Below are 25,903 nucleotides of genomic sequence, written 5' to 3'. Positions count from 1 at the left end.
AACACCGTGCGACAGGCAATTTTACACACACAAAAAATCAATATATTGGGCCAAATATAGTAAAACTGCGTCGATTGCTCGGTGTAATTAACTGCATTTATACAAGAAAGCAAAAAAAAAGGTTCATCAACATTTCAAACTTTTTACTCCGAATTTTTAGAAAAATTTTAGATAAACAGTTTTACAGCCCATTAAATTATATAATTTATACTATATAAATAGTAGCATAAAGCTACTTTCAAGTAGCTAAAAATAGCCTTGATTTTATTTTTGTTTTTTTTGCTGGCGGTGTTATGCCTTTTCTTCCATGCAAAGTATGTTCGATAATTTTTTTATATGGAAGAACATGGCTAGCATCGTAAAAAAATCAACGGTAGTATTTTGTAGCTGCTGCAAAAACGTACACTTCAATGCACTGCAATGAGGTAGACTTTTATAAAAAAAAATTAAATCTTATATATATGTATATAAATGTGAATATATAAATGTGAATGTCTGTTTGTTTATTACCTTATAACGTTTGAACCACGACACGGAATCGCACGAAACTTTGCACACTTATGTTTTTACCCCGGGAAGGTTATAGGTATGGTTTTATTTGCAAATATGGCGTCAATTTTGCGAGAGGCGTGGCACCACCCTTAGGCTTTAATCAGCTATAACTTCGAAACCATAAGTCACATGAACTTGAAATTTGGTATGCAGACATATCTATGGTAGGTGCTTATAGTAAGGTATATACAAATGAGTTTGTAAAAGGGGGCGAGCCCATAACATAGGCGTGGAGGTTTTATCAGCCATAACTTCGTAACCACAAGTCACATTACCGCTTCAATTCTCTCTGATATGCCTTTCAAATTTAAGAGACTTCAGTTGCCCGTTTTCTTAACTTTTGCAATGACGATAAACACGATTTCCCTAAAAAAAAACCCAACACTTTATGGAAATTAAAATGTATGATAATTGCATTGAAAATTTATGCATTTATGTTAATAGATGCTTTGAAGTACTAAAAACTTGCTGTGGAATAATATTACAGTTATTATTCGTAAGAAATTTGATAGTTAAAATTGAGTTATTACAATACAACATAGGTATTTCTACTATGTATTATACAATTTATGGGAGATATTTTAATGTAAATAAAAACACCTGCTGTGCTAAAACAATATGCCATAACATCGAAGCTATATTACTGGCCTACCATATTCTGCTATCACGGCTATAGTAAAATTAGAGCAGAAATAAAATATAACATCTTTACATAAAGTATTTTTCGTATTAAATAAACCAAAGAAATATAGACAATCCATAAAATCCATTTGTTTACTTAATGCTTGAAGTGAAACTTCTTTAGCGGCGGTTGGTTGGTTGGGAGTAAATTGGCAAATTCAACGGAAATTGCACACGGAAATGGTGCATCGGAATTTGTACAACGGAAATGTTTGGAGCTGAAACAAGTGCTTCTTCAGTGTATGCACATGGTATTAATTTAACAAAAACTTGCTAATAAGTGGTTAAAGAATAACACTTAGAAAAAGACCAATACAAGAATGAAAGTGAAGGTGAGCACGTATATAGATAAAAAAAGGATTAAGGCAAAGGTAAAAATAAAAACAAAAACAAAGAAGCGTAAAGATCAAGACAAAAATGAAGAACAAGGTAAATTTAAACACATTACTTATATAAGGGCAAAGGTGAAGGGAAATATGTAGATGAACAAAATGGTAAACCTAAAAGTAAAAACAAAGATAAATATAAAGAAATAGATGAGGATGAGGATACCGTTAAAAGTAAAGATGAAGAAAGATTAAAATAAATTAGTGGTATTCATCTAAACCGATAACGTTATCAAGCAGATAATCTTATAAGTTTATGCACTCTGTTACATGAACGACCCACACTATCTTTTCGTTTACGCATGCGACAATAGTCGTGTTTTCTTTGGTTATAAAGCGCAGTGTCGCTAACTTTATACTACTAGCACGGGGATAAAGAAATTATAGAAACTACCTCACTAAATTGGAAAAATTATATTTACGAGATATTTATTTAAATAAATGTACATATAACATAAAGGCTATTTATTTGAAGCAAGTTATAAGAAACAACGACAGAATGTCTGTTTGTGTATGAATTCATTTGTCACGGCTACCAAACTTTGCGAATTATCAGTGAAACAAAACAAACAGACGGGATAATAATTGAACCAGATCTCTATCAGGATCATATCGTTGTTGAATTTGCGTGCAAAATTTGTATGCGGATCCCGATTATTGCCTAAGAAAACATAGCTAGAGTTGCGACAGAGTTGCATTGTCTTCAGTTTATCAAGTTTATTCAGTGAAATCGCTGGATAAATTTATCAGAAATGTGTAAACGAGTTTCCATACAAATTTTGACAGTTCATTTATAAGGTTTTCACAATTATAAGTTTATACGGTTCACAATGCATTTATAAGGTTTGATGAATACCCTTATTATATTATAGAGAAAAGGATGTAGATAAACACAGAGACTCAATCTGGGAACTATTTTGTGATTTTAGAGATTCTCTGGATTCTCGGGACTTATCGATATAGTAATCGATGTTTTTATCGATTTTGTTATCGAAATTTGTATCGATATTGTAATCGATTTTGCTATCGATATTTTCCGAACATATCGATATAATAATCGATTTTGCTATCGATATTTTGATCAATTTTGTGATTGAGTTTTTAATCGATATTGTTATAGATTTTGTTATCGATTGTTTATCGATTTTGTTATCCATTATTTATCGATTTTGTTATCAATTATTTATCCATATTGTTACCGATGTTTTCATCGATTTTGTTATCGAATGTGTTATAAATTATTTATAGATTTGGTTATCGATGTTATTATCGGATTTTGTATCGATATTTTTATCGATTTTGCTATCGAGTTTGATATCAGTTGTTTATCGAATATTTATCGATTTTGTTTTCGATTATTTATATTTATTATCGATATTTTTATCTGTTTTTTTTTATCGATATTTTGTTGGATGTTACTATCGATTTTGCTATCGATAGAGTATAAAGATAAAAATGAAGATAAAGGAAAACAGAATAACATAAATGTTATTAGAATGAACAGCGGTAGAGGTAGATAGAAAAAAGGGAAAAAATATAACCTTAAGCAAAAGCAGATGTATATATGTACATATGTATGTATATTGATTATGAGACAAAATAGATATGTAACGTAAGTTATACTTCTCCAGTGTGGCCCAGGCGCACTTACTTTTTTTTTGTATTGAGTTTTATTCGACATAACTTAAGTTACTTTATCTGATCTGATCTTGCTAAAGTATTAACTATTAAATGCGTATAAATTTAATTACTGTCTTTGGTTTTGTTACTAATGAAATAATTTTCTCTTTAAATTAAAATGTTTTAATATTTATTATTTATTAGTTATATGATGGGGGAGCCTCTCAAACAGTATTGATCAAAATGTATTCAACAAAGTGTGATTGAATTTGACATTGCTCTCAGAAGAACCATCCTATTAAGTCAAATTGATACAAATTTTTATGCATTTTGGATCGCTTGTCTATATTTTTTTGGCATAATAGTACCTTAAAAAAGTGCTTACCTGAGTTGTCAATCACACCTTGTTTAGAACACCTCTGTGTTGATGCAGTTTTTTCATGAAAAATAATGAATATCTAAGTCCCGAGTCTAATCCCGGGATCACGGGATTGTAATAACTAGAGCGCGAAAATTTCGGGACCGAAAAACTCAAAAAAAATTAACATCCCTAGTACATACATTACGTCGTTTAAAGTACAAAACCGCGTATCGTCTATGTGTGCGTGTCGGTCCCCCGTTAATCCGCAATTTCGTCGACTGAAATTAACGAGGTAAACTCGAACTCTTTTCCCTTTTTATTAGGGATGTCAGTGGCAAAAATACATCGATGTTATTCCTCGCATCGATGCATCGAAACTTACATCGATATTTGTCGATGCATCGGAGGGCGTACATCGATGCATCGATACGCATAGAGTTTTCCTCCACTATGGAAATAAAACATTAAAAACCTTTTTCGGTATGTACTAGTTTTATAGCTCTTACAATTTTAGTATAACAAAGCGCAAGTCAGCCAAAGAAAAAATATTAAAAATTAAAGCAATTGAAACTTGCACTTTATTATACTAACATTTTATGAGCTATAAAACTGCATCTTCCTCTCTATGAACTTCAGACAAAGCGATGTTCGGCCATTCGATGTACTCGAGATATCAGTTCCCAGAAAACATCGATGCATCGACGCCTCGATGCATCGACTATTTATACATCGAGTAGAAAATTTTCGATGCATCGAAACAAAACATCGATATTTTCGATGCATCGATGTTTTTTCGGCATCCCTACCTTTTATCCAAACCGATTTTAGGCGGACTAGGCAGTCCAGTGTGCGGAGGCCCAGTTGGTTTTTCTCTCGAGAAAAAGTTCAGAACTAAAACGATAAATCTGCCTTAATACTGCGGGTCCAACGTACCCGATTTTGTAGCACCCACTAGATTTACAATAGCAACTATTAAAAAAAAAATTAACATGATAAAAAAAGTAGTAGAGTACATGAAAATAGCAAAGTTAAGGAGTTATACAGCTGAAAAGCATCAGATATTGATTATGAGAACACGATAAAATCATATTTGGGTTCATTGGACCCGGCCGATAGACAAAGGGGTTAATGGAAATAATTTCTTTTTGGTTTTATCAAGGCGAATTTATACAAGGTGGTGTTGATGGCGAATTTAGATTTTCGCGGAGGTACGTTTTAGGGCCGGTTGTTCAATGTCTGGTTATCAGTACTTGCCGGTTAAACATCATTATCGACGTTTCCGACATCATGCACATAACATGTGATCGATAAAGCAGTCTTTGTATTTAACCAGAGCTTCTACCTCCGATTTGTGCTAATCAGACTTTGTACAACCGGGCCTTAATGTCAACATCAAGGTGAATTTATAACGGGTGATTTTTTAAGAGCTTGATAACTTTTTTTTTAAAAAAAACGCATAAAATTTGCAAAATCTCATCGGTTCTTTATTTGAAACGTTAGATTGGTCCATGACATTTACTTTTTGAAGATAATTTCATTTAAATGTTGACCGCGGCTGCGTCTTAGGTGGTCCATTCGGAAAGTCCAATTTTGGGCAACTTTTTCGAGCATTTCGGCCGGAATAGCCCGAATTTCTTCGGAAATGTTGTCTTCCAAAGCTGGAATAGTTGCTGGCTTATTTCTGTAGACTTTAGATTTGACGTAGCCCCACAAAAAATAGTCTAAAGGCGTCAAATCGCATGATCTTGGTGGCCAACTTACCGGTCCATTTCTTGAGATGAATTGTTCTCCGAAGTTTTCCCTCAAAATGGCCATAGAATCGCGAGCTGTGTGGCATGTAGCGCCATCTTGTTGAAACCACATGTCAACCAAGTTCAGTTCTTCCATTTTTGGCAACAAAAAGTTTGTTAGCATCGAACGATAGCGATCGCCATTCACCGTAACGTTGCGTCCAACAGCATCTTTGAAAAAATACGGTCCAATGATTCCACCAGCGTACAAACCACACCAAACAGTGCATTTTTCGGGATGCATGGGCAGTTCTTGAACGGCTTCTGGTTGCTCTTCACTCCAAATGCGGCAATTTTGCTTATTTACGAAGCCATTCAACCAGAAATGAGCCTCATCGCTGAACAAAATTTGTCGATAAAAAAGCGGATTTTCTGCCAACTTTTCTAGGGCCCATTCACTGAAAATTCGACGTTGTGGCAGATCGTTCGGCTTCAGTTCTTGCACGAGCTGTATTTTATACGGTTTTACACCAAGATCTTTGCGTAAAATCTTCCATGTGGTCGAATAACACAAACCCAATTGCTGCGAACGGCGACGAATCGACATTTCACGGTCTTCAGCAACACTCTCAGAAACAGACGCAATATTCTCTTCTGTACGCACTGTACGCATTCGTGTGGTTGGTTTAATGTCCAATAAAGTAAACTGAGTGCGAAACTTGGTCACAATCGCATTAATTGTTTGCTCACTTGGTCGATTATGTAGACCATAAATCGGACGTAAAGCGCGAAACACATTTCGAACCGAACACTGATTTTGGTAATAAAATTCAATGATTTGCAAGCGTTGCTCGTTAGTAAGTCTATTCATGATGAAATTTCAAAGTAGAGGTGGGTAACTCAGCACTGTGCTGAGTTACTGTGCTGACTCTTAGAAATGTGCCGCACGCTCAGACTCACCTCTGAAAATATTTGTAACTCAGTAACTCAGTTTATGTGCTGACAATGTATAGCTCGGTGTGCTTCAGTGTCGATATGGTAACTCAGTTGATGTGCTGACACTTGCATAGCTCGGTTCGGCTGCATTGTTTAGAACTGTGTCGATGTGGTAACTCAATTGATGAGCTGACCCATTCACACGATCTTCCAAAAAGTACCATAATAGATGGCATCACGAGACTTACCATCAGTTGAATATACGACTACCAAATTTAACAAGCAAGGCGAATAACCCAGTTATGCATACTTGCACTGCTATACCCATTTTACGTAAAAGTCAAAACCAAACCGAATTATACATGTGAAGTGCTATGCGTTGGGTAACCGCTTACGTGCATAGCCCATTTAACAGATTCTTATGTGACAACTCTCAAGCAAAACTAAGTAGGGAATTTATTCGCAAATGAACTCACCAGTTGAAATCAGCTCTCTAAAATTTTGCCGACCAACTACGAATAGAAGCTAAGGATAACCTTTTCCAAATCGATTTCGATTACTAACATCGTCAATAATTTCGATGCACATACCAATTGTGCGATAGCACACTTGTGCCAGCTCTCTGTGCTGACTCATTAAAGTGAGTTGGAGTTACTGAGTCAGCACACCAAAATTTACAGAGTTACCCACCCTTATTTCAAAGCATACTGAGCATCTTTCTCTTTGACACCATGTCTGAAATCCCACGTGATCTGTCAAATACTAATGCATGAAAATCCTAACCTCAAAAAAATCACCCGTTATAAGGTGGTGTTACTAGCTCAGCTGATTTTGTGTATGTGTTTCGCCGCACGGCTTCTGGTATCAAATTGAAAAATTTTGTTTGCATTTCTACACACACTCTTACAGATTTTGACAGTTTATGCCGCCAAAGCAAAAACAAAATACATGTAAATTTTTGTTTTTGTACTCCTGCTATCACCTTATATTAATTCGCCTTGGTCAACATGATGTGTTTGTTGTAAAAAGAATTCGCCTTGTTTACACAAACACATCATTTTGACATTCAGTAGTACCGCGGCGAAAATTTAATTCGCCATCAACACCACCTTGTATAAATCCGCCTTGGGTTTTATAGTCCGATTTTGCATTTATTAAATTTTAGATATGCCGAAAAAACGAAAATCTAATTTGTCGAAAATATCTAAAAAAGCGAGAGCTATGAAGATAATTAGAAGTAAAGAGACTTCCACTCAAGCAGAGCTGAGAAGGATTGAGCAAGCTAGACGTCAAGCAATTGTTAGGGTGGCCGAAACGTTGGAGCAGGCAGATAGTCGACGCCACCAACATGCCAATTACATGTCGTCCCGACGAGCTGCAGAGACGTCAATTCAATTGCAGGTAAGGCGCGAGCAACAAGTTCAGCGGCAGGCCAATCTGAGAGCTTCTGAAACGCCAGAGCAGGCTGATAGGCGACGACAACAAAATGCCCATTATATGGCGTCCCGACGAGCTGCAGAGGCGCCGGAACAATTGCAGGTACGGCGCGAGCAACCAGTTCAGCGGAAGACTAGTTTGAGAGCACCGCAATACCGGAGCAAGCGGATAGTCGACGACAACAAAACGCTCATAATATGGCGCCCCAGCGCGCTGAAGCGCCGGAATACTCGCAGGCAAGACACGAGTAATAAATTCAGAGGCAGACTAGCTTAAAAGCTACCGAAAACCCGGAGCAGGCGGACCAAGAAAAGGATTTCCCGTTTTATCATTCCGGGCTCTTTTCAGACAGTTCAATACTACGGGATATTATGGGCCATGGCCAAGGTACATTGAACAGGTAGTATCAGTAGAGCAGCTGATTTGATTTATTTTCAAATTATTTGGTCTCGAAAATGTCAAATATTTTTAATTTTTTCTCACAAAAGTTCTGAATTGTTAAAATCCATTTGCATGTGAAACCTTTTTCCATACAAAACAAGCGATTGAATAGCAGCTTTTGGAACGTTCGCCCAACTCAGCAGCACAACCGCTGATTACTGGCCCTTGTAAAGGATGGATCAATGCTTCGAGAAGCAAACAAATTAACTAGGAAAGAAAGTTGCATCAATTTTTATTTTTTCCAATTTCATTTTTTTATTTTTTTTTTATTTTTTGTAATTCACATGGCACGCTTTGATTTAGAAGAAAAAACTCAGATCAGTTTTTGACACTTTCGATACCAGAAGCAACAACAAAATACATGCAAATGTTGTTTTTGCTCTACTGATTCTACCTGTTTAATGTGCCTTGGCCATGGCAAAATAACTTAACAGTTTTTAATATGAATATGATAAGTTTTAGTTTTAATATGATACGTTTTTAACACCCAGTTGTTAGCGTACTTTTTTGTTGTAAACTTTTTAATGCTGGAGCAGATAAGCTGAATAATTCATTTTGCAAATATAATTATCTATTATTGAAGTACTATTGATTTTGATAGCGGTAATTAAAATTATAAACGAATGCCCACTTAAATGGATAATACTGATAAACTAAAGACTATTATAACTGCATTCCACAAAAAAATGTTACCTTTATTTAATAAAGAAAAAGTGGGGGTCATGTTGCACATGAATATATTTCTTTATTCTTTTCTAAACCAAGTGAACTCTAGTCAACTAAAGACGAATAAGAGTTTACAAGAGTGTAGCAGATGCCATAAACATGTACGTTCAGCGAACCATAACTTCTGAGCCAGGTAAACACTAAAGGTATCCGGACTTCTGTTGGAATGACCCTGCTTTACCCACGGTCAGTTCAGGCTTCAAATAAAACGCAAGTTATGTTTCAATTAACTACCAGCCATGGCTACCAGCGGTTATACAAAATTGTGATAGCTTTGCTCTTTTCGAGATACGCATTCTATTAGATAGTGATATAATAAAATAAAATAAGAAAATTTCTAAAGCGGTTGTTCTTCGGCAGGTAATGGGAAGTGTATTTCTGCCATGGAAAACAGTATTGGTACAGAGAATTTATCGCAATGTATGCATTGTTTTTTTCTAATTTCTTTTAGCTTTTTTTTTTAATACCCATAAAAATAAACACTGCATAAACAAATACATGAGAGAGTAGGTTTGTAGTTTATCTTCCACAGGTTTTAGTCCGGTTCCCCATATTCATCAGTCTCCTGTTTCCCATATTCCTGTTCAACAGGAAGTGTATCAGGTATTAGCTGACGCAGTGTACTGCAGCAATTCTCACATTTCAACTTGACCGTGTAGCAACGCTCAATCTCGCGAATGCATGATAAGCAAACTTTTATGGCAGCTTGTCTTCCCGTTTTGGCTATCCAGAAATATAAGTATTAGACAAAATATACATTGTTTCATAAGAAATCAGCAAGTACTCTGCTTTTTGTAAAATCATGCAACATGTTGGCAATACACTTTCCACTGCTACCGTCCTCGTCTGTAGCGACCTTTCGGCCACTGAGACTTAAGCAAGTGCGGCAGATCATTTCACTATTCATTGCCATAAACGCAAACGATTGGGGTGGGAACTTATGAAGATTTTACAGCGGAGAAGCAAAGACCGATGCAATTTTTAGACGATTTATAAGAACAAACACGTAAAATGACACGCTATAACGATAGTGATGGATAACTATCGATGGGGATATCGATATTATCGATGGTTTCATTTTGCTGCCGCTATCGAATTTTTCTAAACACTATCGATAATAGTAATAGGGAATTTACATGAGGCGATTTTTAGTTGAATGCAACAATCGCCTGGTGTAAAGGGCCTATCAACTAATCGCTTTCAATGAAGTTGGTCGGCTGCCTACATTCATTCAACTTTTGGTTCAACTAATCGCATGTGAAAGTTGAGTCATGTAAATTCCCTATAAATTGATCACATTCAAGAATAGGTTTGTATAGTAACTTTTCCAGCATCAGCGTAGCCAGTATGAAATTTAGGGGGGGGAAGGGGAATCGACCCTATTAAGCTGGCATTTCAGGGTACTATTTTACACATATATAAGGGAAATTTGAAAGTTAAAGGGGGCTCGAGTACCCCCCGGCTCCTACCTGGCTACGCCCATGTTTTCCAGTAAAACAATAGGTTTGTATAGTAACTTCTGTAGTAAAAAATTGCAACAAGAGCGTAAAAGCAGAATAGAGCGTAAATTGAAAAGAAAAGAAAACTAGCAGGAAAAGTTATTGAACACAAAATTTGAAAAAACTTGCAAGTGAATAGTTGTTGCACCGTTTTGACATTCTGCTGTAAGCATTTTACTATTTATAAATCAGTTTCAAACTCTTTGCTTTACACACAAGCACTTTCACAGTCCAGTACCTCGTTTCTGTAACAATTCTCTACTAAGGCGAATGGAGATATGAATTCGCCGCCTTGTTCTCTACTGCTAATGAGTAGTAGAGAATGACGTATATTCTCTACCAGTAGAGAAAAAATCGGTAGAGAAGAGTTACAGAAACGAGCTACAGTACATCATTAATATTTTGATTTTCACTCATTTTACTTTTAACCAATTAACCAATTCAACACAATCACAAAACGTATTTGGACAAAAGAGAAAACACGCTCCTGATGTTCTCACTCGTTACAATTATAACGTGTTGTCTCTTATAGATTTACGTTCTTTGTCACGATATCTGTGTTTTCCTGTGGTGACAGGGTCTTAAGGGCCCAGGGCTGCAAATAGTTCGTACCGCAACTCATGTAACTTCTTAGCAACCCTGTGTCTATTGTCAATTTTGTCATTGCCACAAAGCAAAATGAAAGAAAAAAAGTCAGAAAGAGTGAAAATTCGTCGAGTTTACGCAAATACTACAATTAATTAAAAGTGCACAAAAATAGGCTTCTAAGGGCGTGCAGTTTTTTATTGAAGAAAAGTAGAAAGAATTGCTCATATAACCTGGACACAGGCAATTGGGGAAAACAAGTGTCGATTACTGTTCTAATAAGAAAAACAAGTTCCGCAAGTCCCTCTGTGAATGTGAATATACGCTACTTGTTTCCAATAAGTTTTTGCTTTCGTCTTTTTGTAGGGCTTAAAAGAAATTCCAATAAGCGCAATGAGAAAGTGATGCAGTGTAATATTGGAAATAGATTTGCATTAATTATGCAAAAGTATCGTCTATAGAAAATCAATAAAATCTGATTGCAACGAATAGAAAAGAACGTTTTTGGAAGTACCATAAAGTAAGGAGTGCTCCTCCAGACGGCAGTGACACAGCGTTGGTAAGTATGTAGGTGGTGTTTTTATCATGGGTGGCTCTATGCTCATACATATGTATGTACATATGTATACATATGTGCACATATTGTTCTGCGGGACTGCTATGATGGTGGGGGTGCCCATGGCTTTTCATTAGCCAACAGAAAATGTAAATAAATAAAATTAGCTGCACTCGATCATTGGAGCAATTCGAATTCTCTGCTAACTGGTGTAAATGTGGACAAATACATACATACATACTTATATGTATGTACCTATGTACATATTTCTCCGAATAAGCTTTACTTAAAAAATTTAAGTTGGTTAATGATCACTACCAAGTAGCTAATCTCAGGAGTTAAAAGCCCTTCCGAAAGGCCTTCCACTCTACATTCCTTTCTTTTTTGTATGTACAAATTGAAAGACTTCTTTCGCTACCCGTAGAAGGACTTTCATTGGACGTACCGAGCGTACTTCAGAAGGCCTTTTGGGGGAGTTCTTTTAGAGTTGCTTCTTTCAATTTCTTTCAAAATCGATAATCGACTAACAGGCGTTTATCTACTATTAGTCGACACTCGCAATAGGGGCTTACACCCCTTTTAGAAGGCAAGCAAGGAAGCACTTTTTTCAGCGCTTCTTGGGTAGGCCTCTTCGAATGGCTTCACTTAAGAAGGCCTACCTAAAATATCTTCTGGGTAGTAGACTAGTAGACGTTTACACTGGCCCAGCCACGCTGTTGCCACTGCCGTTTTTTGTCATTGCCAACGGCAATATACTTTGAAATAAGTATATAGCTAGTTTACAAAATAAAATTGTATTTTTGAAAGGGTTATATTGTATAAAAATTGAAGCCACTGGTACCTACTAAGGCTAGTCGTTAAGCTAGATTTGCCGGCTCAGGGATTATGGACTCGCCGCCATTTCGAGAGCAAGGAAGGTTACGATTTTTTTCTCACTCACGGGAACAGTAATTCTAGGATCTCAAGACTATGCTCCGACGTTAGTATTCATTCGCGGTAGTCGAATCCTGTGTAGATTTTATTCCATCTCATATTTTTTTTTTTACACAGGATTAAAGTTTAATACTTTTGTTGAACAATATAATTTGTTTTTCATTACACTTCCGCCTTGATTCGCTGAATATTTATGGTTTTGGTGAACCTTAGTAAAATTGGTTGCTTATATTTATAAACATTTACGGTAATTTTTCCTACAGTAATCCGAAAAGGCGATTTTACAACCCACAAAACAAAAAAAAAATTTAAAATTTAAAATTTAAAATTAATTTAAGAACGAATAAAATAAAAGTATAATCTCAGAGTGCGAATGCCTAATACTACCTAGATGGCTTGATAAGATTATGGGACGATTCTTTATAAAGTCGAGGATGGAGGGACGCCTATGAAATAAATACATAAATAAAAAACTAAAATTTAAGATTTAAATGATATCGGCAGCTGGATTCCAACAACTATGCCAATAACGCTCCTATTCCCAGAGCTCTAAACGAGTTTGACTCGCTCTTAAAATCGTCTGCTATTAATTTATATTTTATTTTTTGCCAAATAGTCTGTATGAAATATTTATTTTCTAGATAAATAAATAAACATCTAGTTACATACATACATACCCCTCATTCTGTTAGATTCGGCTGATTACACATTTTGTACCTGTTACTTTTCCATGTTGTATAGCTTTAGGCCCAACTGCTTTTCATTTAGAGATTTTTGGCATCGAAAATTAGGCGTATCGATTGTCAGAATTCCATTGCGGTCTTTTTTTTGTGTTGCTTCCGCCTGATTGCTACATTAGCAAATATTTATCCATAAAGTATGCAACGTCTGGTATTTTAAGTGAGTTTGTTCTTTTTTCATGGGTCAAAAATTTATTTGGAAATTTTTAAGATAATTCTATTTTTTTTAAAACAGAAAGTCATCCTTCATAGCTAGAGGTAGTACTCTGAAGGATTAATAGTTACATTATTGCTACTACCAGGTAGTAGTAGGGCGGAAGCAATACCACCACAGAAATTGGTTTATTTTTGCGGATGCTTTCCCTTCGATAGGGGCGTGATTGAGAACTCCCAAACATCCAACCAACGAAGAACTTTGCGTATTTTTATTGTTATAGCAAAGTATTCATGTATGTTTGTATGTATGTACATGCGGTTTGTGCCAACTCCGACTCTATATTCGCCTATAAAACTATTCGCTCTAAGCTAGTCTAGTTAAAATTCCCCTGCAGTCACAACAAAATGGTCTCTAGTTGGAGTAGTTTTGTCTGCCTTGCCATTCAGATGAATTGCAGAAGAGAATCGTAACCTTGTTTTCATACTTATATGGATGTATACATATACATATGTACATATGCATACATATTTATGTTATGCATATGTATATATTTATGTTTGTATGTATGAACATTCATAACTCAAAGTATACTTAAGCACCACTCGCTTGATTAATATATCCGTTGTAACCATAAATAAATACTATTCATTCGATAAAAAATGTAAACAATTTTTTTAGAATTGAAATTTAAAAAATGATTTAAAATTATTTCTTTGACGTATTTTTATTTCTCTGGCCTTCCGACTTTCGCAATACATATTGCGCCAACTTCGACGTTACATCAATGCCAAAATAAAAAGTTATTAATATTCGACGCGGCCATGCTTTAAAAACAATTAAAGCAACCACAAGTTTCCTTTTATGTCTCTAAAATGACATTCAAATAAGGAGGAGGCACTTGTCTTGTCGGAACTAATGCACTTTGCAATTACTACATATGTACATACAGGCATATGAATATGTGTGTATGTATGTATGTACATTTACAAATTCGAATACTCAGTGTGTATTTGCATTGGAATTTTACCGCCCAATTTGATAAGCGTCAGCATTTTATTAAAAATAACTATCTTACGAGTTTGCATTAAAAGGAAAACAACTTTTTTTTTGTTGTGAGTGGAAGGCATCGGCATTTAAACAATTTACTGGTAAAATAATTGAAAAGAATATACAAATTTTACATAATTCTCACGTCCTATAATAACCGTTCCGCACTCTCTCTCTCTCCCTCTATGTTCGCTTATTTTGCGTCTTGCGTAAATAAATGTATCGCTGCAACATCAGCAGTGGGAGGTACATAGGCTCCACAATCATAGATTTACATTTTCATGTATCTATGCAAATCAACATACAGACATATTGATATGTGTACATAATTGAATCGAATTTTAAATGGCTGTTTTGATTTATTTCTATACTTGAACGTATTTGCGTGCATGTTGCACGTCTGCTATATTTAACCGAGGCTTCTCCAATGGTGCATACATTGTACAAATGTACATATGTACATGTAAACATGGAAATTCTCGGAAGCATTCCTTGGTTGTATTTTTTTTTTTTAATTTTGAATGCATTTCATAACATATTCAGTTAATGGATTTTTGTAATTCAAATTCTTTTATACCTATGTACATATTAATTTAAAATTGTTACATTATTTTCAGCTTGTAATGGCCACATCACCACGCTCCGTCGACACTATATCACTTTGTTCCACCGTTTCCAGTTGCCCAGATCGCAATGGCTTTTACGGTGGTTTTCAGCGCACAGAAAAGCCTAAAGAACCACTCTCCAAGGCGCAAATTATTGCGCGAGAAAAGAAATGGTTATATATGATTGATAATTGGTCGCTTTATATGTCCAAAAACTACAAAAAGGTATTTAAAACTATTTACATACTAATACATGCACATGTTCGTACATCTTTTTTAATGTGGAATTATTTTTATAGATTCGTGATCGCTGTCGCAAAGGCATACCAAAATCGGTGCGTCCACGTGCTTGGTTTTATTTATCTGGCGCTTATTTGCTAAAAAAGAAAAATCCCACTGTCTATAAAGAATTACTCGAACAGCCCGGTAATCCACATGTCATCGAAGAAATCAAAAAGGATAAACATCGTCAATTTCCTTTTCATGAAATGTTTCTGGACGAGGATAAAGTGGGACAAATCGAATTATTTAATGTATTAAAAGCGTATTCCATCTATAATCCGAAAGTGGGCTTTTGTCAGGCGCAAGCGCCGATAGCTGCTTTCCTGCTTATGCACCTGCCGGCCGAAGATGCATTTTGGGTATTCGTTAGCGTTTGTGATGTGTAAGTTGAGTTTCTCTTTATATGAAAACAAACAAAATCAAATTTATCTAAAAGACTAGGAGATTTCTTCTTATTTGATACGCACGAAACTAAGAATGGATTTTAAAAAGTCTATATAGTTGAGAAATTGTTTCTGTTTTGACTGCATGAAACGCACTAAAAATAAAAAGGCTTATAAATTAAAATTTGGTCCTAGAAGTAGGCAAAACAAACTGCAAATTATTATATTTCTATACAACTAATTCCAATATTTTATTTTAAAAATCAATTAAACTAAAGCAAACCATATTTTTTAGAAATTTAAAATATTCCTAAAAATTGTAATTTTCTTATCAATTTTTTTTGTTAGGAAAAGGAAGTGTTGTTGTAGCATTTATTTCCTCCAATTAGCAACATTTCACAGAGTTGTAGGAACTATCTCATGCTATCACAGCAATAAAAGCAAGCGACTATGTATTTTTGTTCTCAAACCATAAAAAATACAATCTTTTTAAAACTGCGCTTCATCTCTACAGCTACCTAGAGGATTATTTCATAACTGGTCTTGAGGTGCTGCAAAACGATGCTGGCATACTGGAAGGGCTCCTCAAGAAAACCTGTCCGCCCGCTTATCGTCACCTGCAAAAACACAAAGTCGAACCCTTACTGTACATGACCGATTGGTTTCTATGCGCTATGACACGTACACTACCTTGGGAAACATTGTTACGCGTCTGGGATTGCTTTCTAGCCGAAGGCATACGTGTCATTTTCAAAGTAGCACTAGTGATAATTGGTGCTTCGCTGAATCAACATAAGGTTCGTAAACAATGTACTGGACTTTGCGAAACATTAGAGGTGCTACGCTCACCACCAGAGCATGTGCTCGAGGAGGAGTTCATTATCAATAATATACAAAGGCTAAATTTGCGCGTGGAAGACTTTCAAATCGAACATACACGGCAAAAAGCGCGAAGAGCCAAACAGAAAGCTATGCAAGAAGCAGCAGCGGCGGCGGCGACGTCCACTGCGATGACGACGACGACAGTGGCATCCACTTCGCACGGCAGTGCTGTTAGCAGCAGTAGCAGCAATGGTGCAAGTACTGGAGGTGGCGGCGGAGGCGGAGGCGCTAGCAATGGTTATAGGCTGTAATGTTAGCACAAAGCGCTTAAAGGCAGCGGCGAGAGTGCAAAATTAATTGTCGAAAAAGGAATAAAGCCCGTAGCCGAGTTGAGGAAAGCTAAAATTTTGGTATCACTTGAGTTTTCCGTCCTTAACTCGGTTGTGGTAATATTTTAACACTTTGTATTGATAGAAATTTTTCTAGGGTGCTAAGCATTCACTCAAAGTTGTTTTTTTTTAATGGTAATAGTATTTAAGCAGCGAACACGAATATAAACAAAAAAAAAGATATATAGAAATAAAATATAATTTCAAGCAAAAGCAATCAAACGACTAACCGAGAAGTTTTAAAGTAAACGCACAGTATCGAGGAATTGCAAATTGCAAGATGAGACTAATAAATACATACATACATACATTACATACATACATAGACAGACATTCATAAACAAAGACTTACATACACTATACACAAATGCATTATAAAAAATCTATATTTTTTTCTTTCTTACCCAGTAGAACTTGGGAGCATCGTACGATTGCTCGGTGAGTACTCCCTTGGGAGTATACGAATACTCCCCATTGCTCCCTATGCTTCTGTGTATAAGCATGTAATTTTGTATACTCCCTTTAACATTGGATGTCCTAGGAGGGGGAGTAATCCCTTTTACCTCCTAAACGAGCAATCGGGGAGCACACACAGAATTATCATCCCACAAACCTCCTAATAGAGCAATACGGGAGTACTCCCATAGTTACCTCCCAGAAACCTCCCAAAAAGACAACAAGGGAGTGCACATAGAAAACATCCCATATTCCTCCCGAACGAGCAATAAAGGAGCGCTCCCATTAGAGACATCCCGAAAACCTCCTGTAGGAGTAATAAGAGAGCAATGATAACGAATATTTTACATTAGCCAAATGGATTTTGCTATTTATAAAATTTTTTTATTTAACTTTTTAATCACATGCATTTGTGCAATATTACAAGATCTTAAAAATAAAGCATAAATGATACGTCTTACATAATTGCTTAATTTTAGAAATAATTAATTAATAATTAAAACATAATAATAACAAAACGGTAAGATAAGATTTGAATTATATGCACCTATATGCACATATAAGTATGTACTCCTATATGATTTCCTGGGTGTCAAGGATGCTTGCCAGTTCAGGAATCCACCAAGCGGGGAAATTGTGAAGGTGACTTTGCTTATCTGACATCTTTGTCACCCATGCGATGTTTAAAGCCGGGGGTCACACTTAAATGCTGACACTAATTTGCGCAATCTGAAAAGTATTTAAGGGTGCATTTACAAGTAATACAATACATACTTAATATATTTAAACAAAAATTGAAGTGCATACCAACGGACTTTTATTAAAATCTGTGTGCTATCCAAATTAAATTATTGTGTGCTCCTTATGCTTCTATAAGAAATATTTTCTGTTGTTTTTTTTTTGTATGATAAATTTTTTCGAAAACACAAATTTCTTTTGGGCGAGATGCGTATTGCTCTCCTATCAATCAAAAAGAATACTCTTGGATTTATCGCTTAGGAGACATCACTTTTTGCTCCTAAGCGAGTAATAACGGAGTACAAAACCGACAAATCTCGCTTATTGCTCCCAAATCATGCCTCAGGGAGCATTCTTTAATTGCTCGCTTAGGAGATCTCTCATTAAGCTCCTAAGCGAGCAATACAGGAGTACAAAACCGAGAAATCTCGTTTACTGCTCCCAAATCATGCCTCAGGGAGCAATATTTCGTTGCTCGCTTAGGAGATCTCTTATTTGACTCCTATACGAGTAATAAAGGAGTACAAAACCGACAAATCTCTCTTATTGCTCAGAAATCAGGTTAAGGGGAGTACTCTTTTATTCCTCACATAGGGAGATCTCCCTTCAAGTTCTAGTGGGTACTTCCAAAACTTTTATCTTTACAGAAAATGCACAAAATATTTTAAGGTATACAGTGGCGATCAATACAATAGCAGAAAAACTGAAAATTATGCTGTTGGCAAACTATCTTTATTGGTAATAATTTTCATTTAAAATATGGGTCGATCTATATTAGATACCACATAAATAAATGTTTCGAAGCTTGCATAGAGTTCACAAAAACTACTTAAACTTAAAAAAAATTTCACCAAAATATCGATGTTTCCTAATTAGATTTCGTGCAAAGATTTCGAGTATGCAGTTTTATAGCCTATTTTATTTTAGTGTACAAGTTTCAACTTCTTCCATATAACGCATGAACAAAACTTACTTTTATATGGAAGAAAAAGCGCAACACCCTAAACAAAAAAAAAAAAAAAATTAAAAAAATCAACCGCAATTGCATATTCAAAAATCTCTCTGGGAAATTTAATTAATTATTAGTTTTTGTGATCTTTGCGCAAGTTTTGAAACTTTTATTTATGTGGTATCTGATATATGTAGATTGACCCATATTTCAAATGAAATAAATGAAAATTATTAACAATAAATAAATATAGATACGTTGCCAACAGCATCATTTTGAATTTTGCTGCTATTACTTTGACCGCCACTGTACACTGTTGTTGTTTCTTTTTATTTGTGTAACTGATAGTCATTTAGGAAAATTTAACAAACATCAACACTTATGAATATCAATCACGGCGCATCGAAAAAGAAGAGGCCTAAAAAAGTTGACATCAAAGAGTACATATCAGTAAAGGAACATGAGAAAGCAACTAGTTGAAGAGGTCACTTGAATTAAGTGCTGCTCATTTCACAAGTTCAATAGAAATAATTTCAAATACAAAGTAGAAAATGCTTTAAAATAGTTTCATCAGAATTTAAGTCGAGTTCTTCGCTAGCTCGCGAGCAATAATTATTCAAAATATGCAGTTAAATACTTGATGCTTTTGATAATGTTTACATTTATATTTAATTATTATATACGCGGTACTAAATTTTTTTAGGTGCAGAGATGAGTTCCGAATTGGAAACAATGGTTTTGGTCATTCCGGAAGAATTATTTGGTTTATGAATATTTTTTAACATTATTGTATTCACATATTATCGAGAATTGTGTACATTTAGTTACTAATTCAAAATACTAGTTTACATATGTATATATGTACGCATGTCAGTGGACTTTTGACAAAATAATATTTTAAAATTCTTCATTTTAGATGGAAACATCTTGTATACAAACGTACATATGTTGCTTAGTCAAATGTCCACAGGTATACATATGTATGTATGTGGTTATTTCTGTATGCAGCTACTTAGCTATACACAAAGTATTTAAGAACATAAAATTCGTGCAATTTGTTTGTTTACCTTCTGAAGGTTTAAATATTATTTATGATATATTAAATAATTATAAAAGTATACGGTATTATTTAAACTACTTCTATGCACGTTGTGCGACTAATCAATTCATACTTACCATGATAAAAAAGACAATAATAAAATGATTGTAAATACACGTGTGGATTTTTTTTGTCTCAAAATCTAATGAGTGCATTATATTCAGGAAGGAATAACCTAAAAAATGGAGACAAAATGTTTATGATTATATCGTTTGTTTCAATAAATAGCTTCTGCTAATTTGAAGAGAATTTGAAAACTTTCGTAATAAGTTGGTTAGTCGCACGTCGTACAACAAATATTTATTCAATATACATAAACGTTTAGACTAACTTATGCGCAAACCAACAAAACTTATCGTTATAACGACAAAATCAGACAGGTTCTGCATTTCACTTCTGAGGGACAGACAGGTTCTGCATCTCACTTCTGAGGGAATTTCAATACGATTCAATTTGATTTCTGTAGTAAACCGTAATTATGCAATCTATGCGGGTTGACCTTGAAAAATACGCTCAATTAGATTCTGCTGTTGCATCAAACTCTTCTTCTTGGTGTTGTTTCAAAATCTGTTGATTTTGCACGCCTTTTTTTGATGCCTCGAATAATGCCTTAAATTGTGAGTGAACCATTTCGAAGAATGCGTCTTTTCTAAATTATCCTCGTCGCCAATGTAGTAAACCATAATTATTTAATAAATAACGAAGATTTACAAAGGGAGATGTTAATGCAATTGCAATAGAAATCAAAGTAATTTTTAAATTTAAATCTGTGAAATAATTTGTCAAAAAGTGCATAGTTTTTAAGAAAACGAAATTCAACGCAAAGTAAATAATCAAGTCTCGAACACTTCATTTATCCATTTGTAACAATTTCAAAGTGGCTTTGGTTGAAATTCACACGGAAGTGAATTGCAGAACCTGCCCGAATAGTAAAATTTATTAAAATGAAGGCGCCAACGTTTATTTATTTAAGATACATACATATGTACATAAAATCATTTTTTGTGCTTCCAAAACTTAATAATAATTCCAAAAATAATCAAGTCAATAATAAAATAATTTAGTAATCTTTATATTAATTCTCCCTTTGCAAATATACATCGAACTTTCGGAAATGTTTGCATCTACAAAAACAAAGTATATATGTATATGTGAAAACATAAGGTAATTGTTTGTTTTTTTCTTTTAATCAAGTATAAATTGGTGCGCTCTTTTCGATTTCTTTCATTGTGTTATATAATATGGAACTGTTATATAATTTGTAAAAAATTTTGTAGAGATTTTCAACCCGCAATATTGTACGCCGTTGTTTGCTCTCGTTTGTACCACACATACATACATAATTACTACATGCATCACCATACATTTGAAACTAATTGTGCTGAAGGGGTGTTAGGAAATGAAGTTATAAAAAAATCGTAGACAAAAACTAATTAAATTGATCCAAAAATTTGTACAACCAACATACAATACTTTTTATTAAATCATACATGTTTAGCTATAATAAAAAAAGAAAACATTTACAAACATATACACAATACATAGGAACGATAAATTTCTTATTTCACACTTTTTGCAAAATGAAGAAATGTTAGTGAAGTGTAAATGAAACCTATGTTTGCATGTAACCGAGTATTTTGAATGAAATATGATTCGACATATTGTACTAACTAACGTGAAAATAATAAAAACGTGACTTTTCTGAACATGAGTAAAAATGAAAGTTTTTATTAAAAGAAGGAAAATGATACACAAACGTTTTTACCTGAAGAAAACATTTCCCGAATTCAACAGTTAACTTAAATTTTGTTTACTGAAAATACATAGAATTTACTTTCGTATTTCAGTTAACTCTGCACTGTGAAAATGGTACTGTATTGAATATTCATAAGGCTCGGTGTGAATTTTATGGACAAAAAAAAACATTTTGATAAATTCAGTTAAAAAGTCGACTACATCGCTACCGAAATAAGTAGCTTGAGTGTAAAAAATACCGGAAGTTAATAAAGCTAAATTGTATATGGGGCGTTCCATAACAAAACGGACGGGGTTCACACTTCATCGCTTAAAAATTGCACATTATTATACTAAAATTTAAAGGGCTACAAAACTGCATACTCAAAAAATTTTAAAAGAAAGATAAAAAAATTTAAATTTGTAATGAACTCATTTTACTCAACTTCGGTGTAAAAAAAACTCATAACTCAAAGTATTTGTAGAGTGCACCCCATAATACTATACTTAAATATTGCGCAATACTCAGAGCTACCATTGTGATTTTTTTTTTTTTAATTTTTTTTTAGACGGCATATTTTCAAAAACTAATTTTTTTTTATAAAAAAAATTTTCAAGGAAAAAATTTTTAAAAATATTTCCTTTCATAGAGAATTTTGATGTGTGTGTGATTTTTTTTAAATTTTTTCTTCTCGAGATGTTTGAAAAATTATTAAATCGATTTGTTTTTGTTTTTGTGCTGTAGTTTTTAAAAATGTATTAATCAAGCTCAAATTACATATTTATTTTTTATGTAAAATCTGAAACAAATCAAACACATGAAGTGTGTCCGTTTTGGTATGGAACGCCCTATATACATATGTATGTATATATCTTCGCCTATTTCAATCTATCTATCGTCGCCGATGCAGAATAAGATGCCAATAGATGTGGCTATATTTTAAGCCTTGAATTTCGTTGAGGGCTGTGGTAAAAAATGCATTTATAAAACAAGTTGTTGTTGTTGTTGTAACAGCATACAAACTCCCCAGACTTTTGGGGAGTGTTGCTGGAGTGACAGTCCTTGGCCAGACATAAATCTGGGTCGTTCCGGTTACGTAGACCCGACTGTCGTGGGAACGTTATAAAACAAGTAAATGAGTTAGGCGCCAGCCAAGGCACATTAAACAGGTAGTATCAGTAGAGCAAAAACAACATTTGCGTGTATTTTGTTGTTGCTTCTGGTAGCGAAAGTGTCAAAAACTGTTCTGAATTTTTTCTTCTAAATCAAAGCGTGCCATGTGAAATACAAAAAATTATAAAAAATAAAAAATTGAAATTGGAAAAATTAAAAATTGGTGCAACTTTCTTTCCTAGTAAAATTGTTTGCTTCTCGAAACATTGATCCATCCTTTACAAGGGCCAGTAATCAGCGGTTGTGCTGCTGAGTTCGGCGAACGTTCCAAAAGCTGCTATTCAATCGCTTGTTTTGTATGGAAAAAGGTTTCACATGCAAATGGATTTTAACAATTCAGAATTTTTGTGAGAAAAAATTAAGAATATTTGACATTTTCGAGACCAAATAATTTGAAAATAAACCAAATCAGCTGCTCTACTGATACTACCTGTTCAATGTACCTTGGCGCCAGCGTTGAAGCACAACATTTCGATTGAAATTTTCATTCAGTCTCTAGTCAACAAAGAATACTCGTATATAAAGTTCTAATTTTCTGTTCTTTTAATTATTATTTTAACGTGACTCCTTAAAAAAAATTACAGTACATACATCAATTTCCTTATACATTACATAGTATATGTTAATATACTCTTTTACAATTTATTTCATTCATTGTTGTTGTTGTAAAGCAAACAAATTCCCCTGCATGTTTATGGGCAACTACGCTCGAATGACAGTCCCTGTCGTGGTCATTCATTCGTTATCATCACTGCCCGATTTTGCCAAGTCGGCGAAGAAGTCTCCGGCATTTGTAAACTTAGACGAGGGCAAATTGTGACGCTTATCCTTGAACGTATTATGCTTTTCATTGTACTTTATGTCACCAAAATCTTCAAAATATTTCACATTCCAAAATCGTACATCATTGTTGTGCGACGATGAGGCAATTAATTCACCATTATTACTCACATCCAGATTTTCAATAGGCATATTGTGCTGCCCCACAATGCCAAGATTACGAAAGGGCGCAATATGGCAAGCACGTATGATACCCTCTTCACCTGCCACACAACTAATGCGATCGGTGATGGGTATCATTTCGCTAATAGGCGTTTTTATGCCAGGATACATGTCGCAGTGATAACCGAATTGGCCCCAATTAAATGTGTAAAGGCGACCTTTGGATGTGCCTACGACTAGTTTTGAATTACCACGAAATGTTCCCATGCTATGTAGCTCCTCCTCATACGGTTCAGATTGTACGTAAAGTTTACGCGCTCCTATATTTAACGTTGTGAGGTAGCCGTCGCCACTAGTGACTAACAAAAGCTTTTTTGCGTCGTTTGTCAGCATATGCGAAATAAAATCTTCAACTTCTTTCAGGGCAAAAATCGAATCTTTAGTACGCAGATCCCAAAGCTTTACTGTACCACCATCATCTCCTGTGGCAAAGAGGTGTTCGTCAATGACATGCAGCTTATTTATGGCTTCGTCGTGTGCGCTTTCATAGAACTTTTTTAGTTTCTCTGTCTCCATGTCGGTAACCATAATAGATTTGTCTTTTGAACAGGTAAGCAAATCTTTACCATCTTCTGTGAATTCGACGTCTCTACATGCTTTGGCGTGTATTTCAATATTTCGCAGCAGTGTATTGCCATCGTTACCATATTCATAAAGGCACACGTCGCCGGTTATTGTAGCGAGTGCTATGATATCACGTTCCGGGTGAAAACAAATGTCCGTAATGAAATCATCCAATTTAATTTCTGGTGGTGCCGTGCGTGGTTTTTTAATTGCTGCAATGATGGCGCGCACAGTCTCATCGTCCTCCTCGTCTTCGTTAAGTTCTAGTACATTACTAACATCATCACCTTCTTGATTACTCCTTCCAACACCACTTGAGCTCGGACCGGCATCACCGGTCGTATTTGCATTATGTGTTTCCTGTTTCGATAAATTGCCAGCTTTATTTCTTATCACCTCCGCTTTATTATCCGACTCCGACATAGAATCATCTGAGTCATCTGGCTGGAAATCAGAACTGTCCTCTTCCGCATCTGGGTCAAAGTCTGAGTCTTCATCCGACTCATCATGAGCTCCGATGGCACTGCCGTATGGTATACTATACTCTACTTCAGAATCTTCTGATTCGAATGGTTCCTCAATGTTAACTTCGAACGCAACCACATCCTCAGCTTCCTCAACAGCAGCTAGTTCATCGAGCTCATCCGATTCCGATCCCTCACCAGGAGTTTTGAAAATTTCCCGCCTATTAAGAACACAAATCAGTATCGTTAACAGCATATGATCAGAGAAAGCGCTACTTACGTCCTCATTTTGGGCGGTGATTTTGGTATGTTTAAGTAACAAGGTATATGAAAGGCAGAAAGTCGATCGATCGCCACTCGGACCTCTGATTAGAGTTGCACAATTTAAAACGTGAAATTAACTATTCCAAGCAAATATTAAACAATGACATGAATGTAGTACAACTGGTCAAAATAAAATATTTATCTCACATGAGGCGTCGATAAAAGAGTTTTACACAGTTGTATTTATATTAGGGTTTTTTCACATGCTCTCCGGGCTGTTTCGGTAATTAGACCGTAAAAATAAGCTTCTCTCTCACAAGTGTCAACAATCTGTCAACCCGTCCAGTTGCGCTTTCGTGGCGGTTGGAAAGGACTTGTTTCCAATCCGCTCATTTTTTGTTTATTATTATTTTAGGTTTTTAATGTACTCTAGGTGGTCGGAAAGACCGAGTTTCCGATCCATCTAGTCTCGATATTTTGGTGGTTGGAAAGACCTAGTTACCCCGTGTAAATAGTGTCTAATTGAACTTAAGGTAAATTTTAAATGGCAAAAAGAATTCATAATCGATTAATTGATTAATCGAAAACATT

General features: G+C 35.0%; 2 protein-coding genes and 1 long non-coding RNA gene across 5 annotated transcripts; 1 reads left to right on the top strand and 2 right to left on the bottom strand.

The window, feature by feature from the left end:
• Positions 1-9,216: 9,216 nt before the first annotated feature.
• On the bottom strand, positions 9,217-9,922 carry LOC118740492. The gene is made up of 2 exons (XR_004993147.1): positions 9,655-9,922; positions 9,217-9,593 (listed from the first exon to the last, which is right to left on the bottom strand). It is a non-coding gene; the product is annotated as an uncharacterized LOC118740492 (long non-coding RNA).
• A 1,120-nt stretch (positions 9,923-11,042) lies between these two features.
• LOC118740469 (TBC1 domain family member whacked) lies at positions 11,043-17,097 on the top strand. 3 transcript variants are annotated; one of them, XM_036472043.1, is made up of 5 exons: positions 11,043-11,164; positions 11,321-11,513; positions 15,005-15,217; positions 15,292-15,656; positions 16,172-17,097. In XM_036472043.1, exons 3-5 carry the CDS (start codon positions 15,011-15,013, stop codon positions 16,788-16,790), a joined length of 1,191 nt encoding a protein of 396 aa, XP_036327936.1. In that variant the 5' UTR covers positions 11,043-11,164; positions 11,321-11,513; positions 15,005-15,010; the 3' UTR covers positions 16,791-17,097. The 3 variants fall into 3 exon arrangements, with proteins under 3 accessions (XP_036327936.1, XP_036327928.1, XP_036327922.1); XM_036472035.1 differs by having other exon boundaries at positions 11,043-11,268; XM_036472029.1 differs by having other exon boundaries at positions 11,043-11,513.
• Positions 17,098-23,538: 6,441 nt separating this feature from the next.
• Positions 23,539-25,535, bottom strand: LOC118740460 (WD repeat-containing protein 55 homolog). Its single transcript, XM_036472021.1, has 2 exons — positions 25,329-25,535; positions 23,539-25,269 (listed from the first exon to the last, which is right to left on the bottom strand). The coding sequence occupies exons 1-2, from the start codon at positions 25,334-25,336 to the stop codon at positions 23,754-23,756; spliced, it is 1,524 nt and encodes a 507-aa protein (XP_036327914.1). The 5' UTR covers positions 25,337-25,535; the 3' UTR covers positions 23,539-23,753.
• Between the last annotated feature and the right edge of the window lie 368 nt (positions 25,536-25,903).

This window comes from Rhagoletis pomonella, unplaced genomic scaffold (genome assembly GCF_013731165.1).
Source record: "Rhagoletis pomonella isolate Grant_MI unplaced genomic scaffold, Rhpom_1.0 Rhpom_scaffold_00001, whole genome shotgun sequence".
Taxonomy (NCBI): Eukaryota; Metazoa; Arthropoda; class Insecta; order Diptera; family Tephritidae; genus Rhagoletis; species Rhagoletis pomonella.
Note: the sequence above shows the minus strand (reverse complement) of the source record. Positions and strands in the feature narration are given on the sequence as shown.

Coding starts and splice junctions, on each gene's coding strand:
- LOC118740469 (XM_036472043.1), top strand. CDS start 15,011: ATGGCCACATCACCACGCTCCGTCGACACTATATCACTTTGTTCCACC. Junction 15,218..15,291: donor TGTCCAAAAACTACAAAAAG/GTATTTAAAACT, acceptor TTATTTTTATAG/ATTCGTGATCGCTGTCGCAA. Junction 15,657..16,171: donor TTCGTTAGCGTTTGTGATGT/GTAAGTTGAGTT, acceptor TCATCTCTACAG/CTACCTAGAGGATTATTTCA.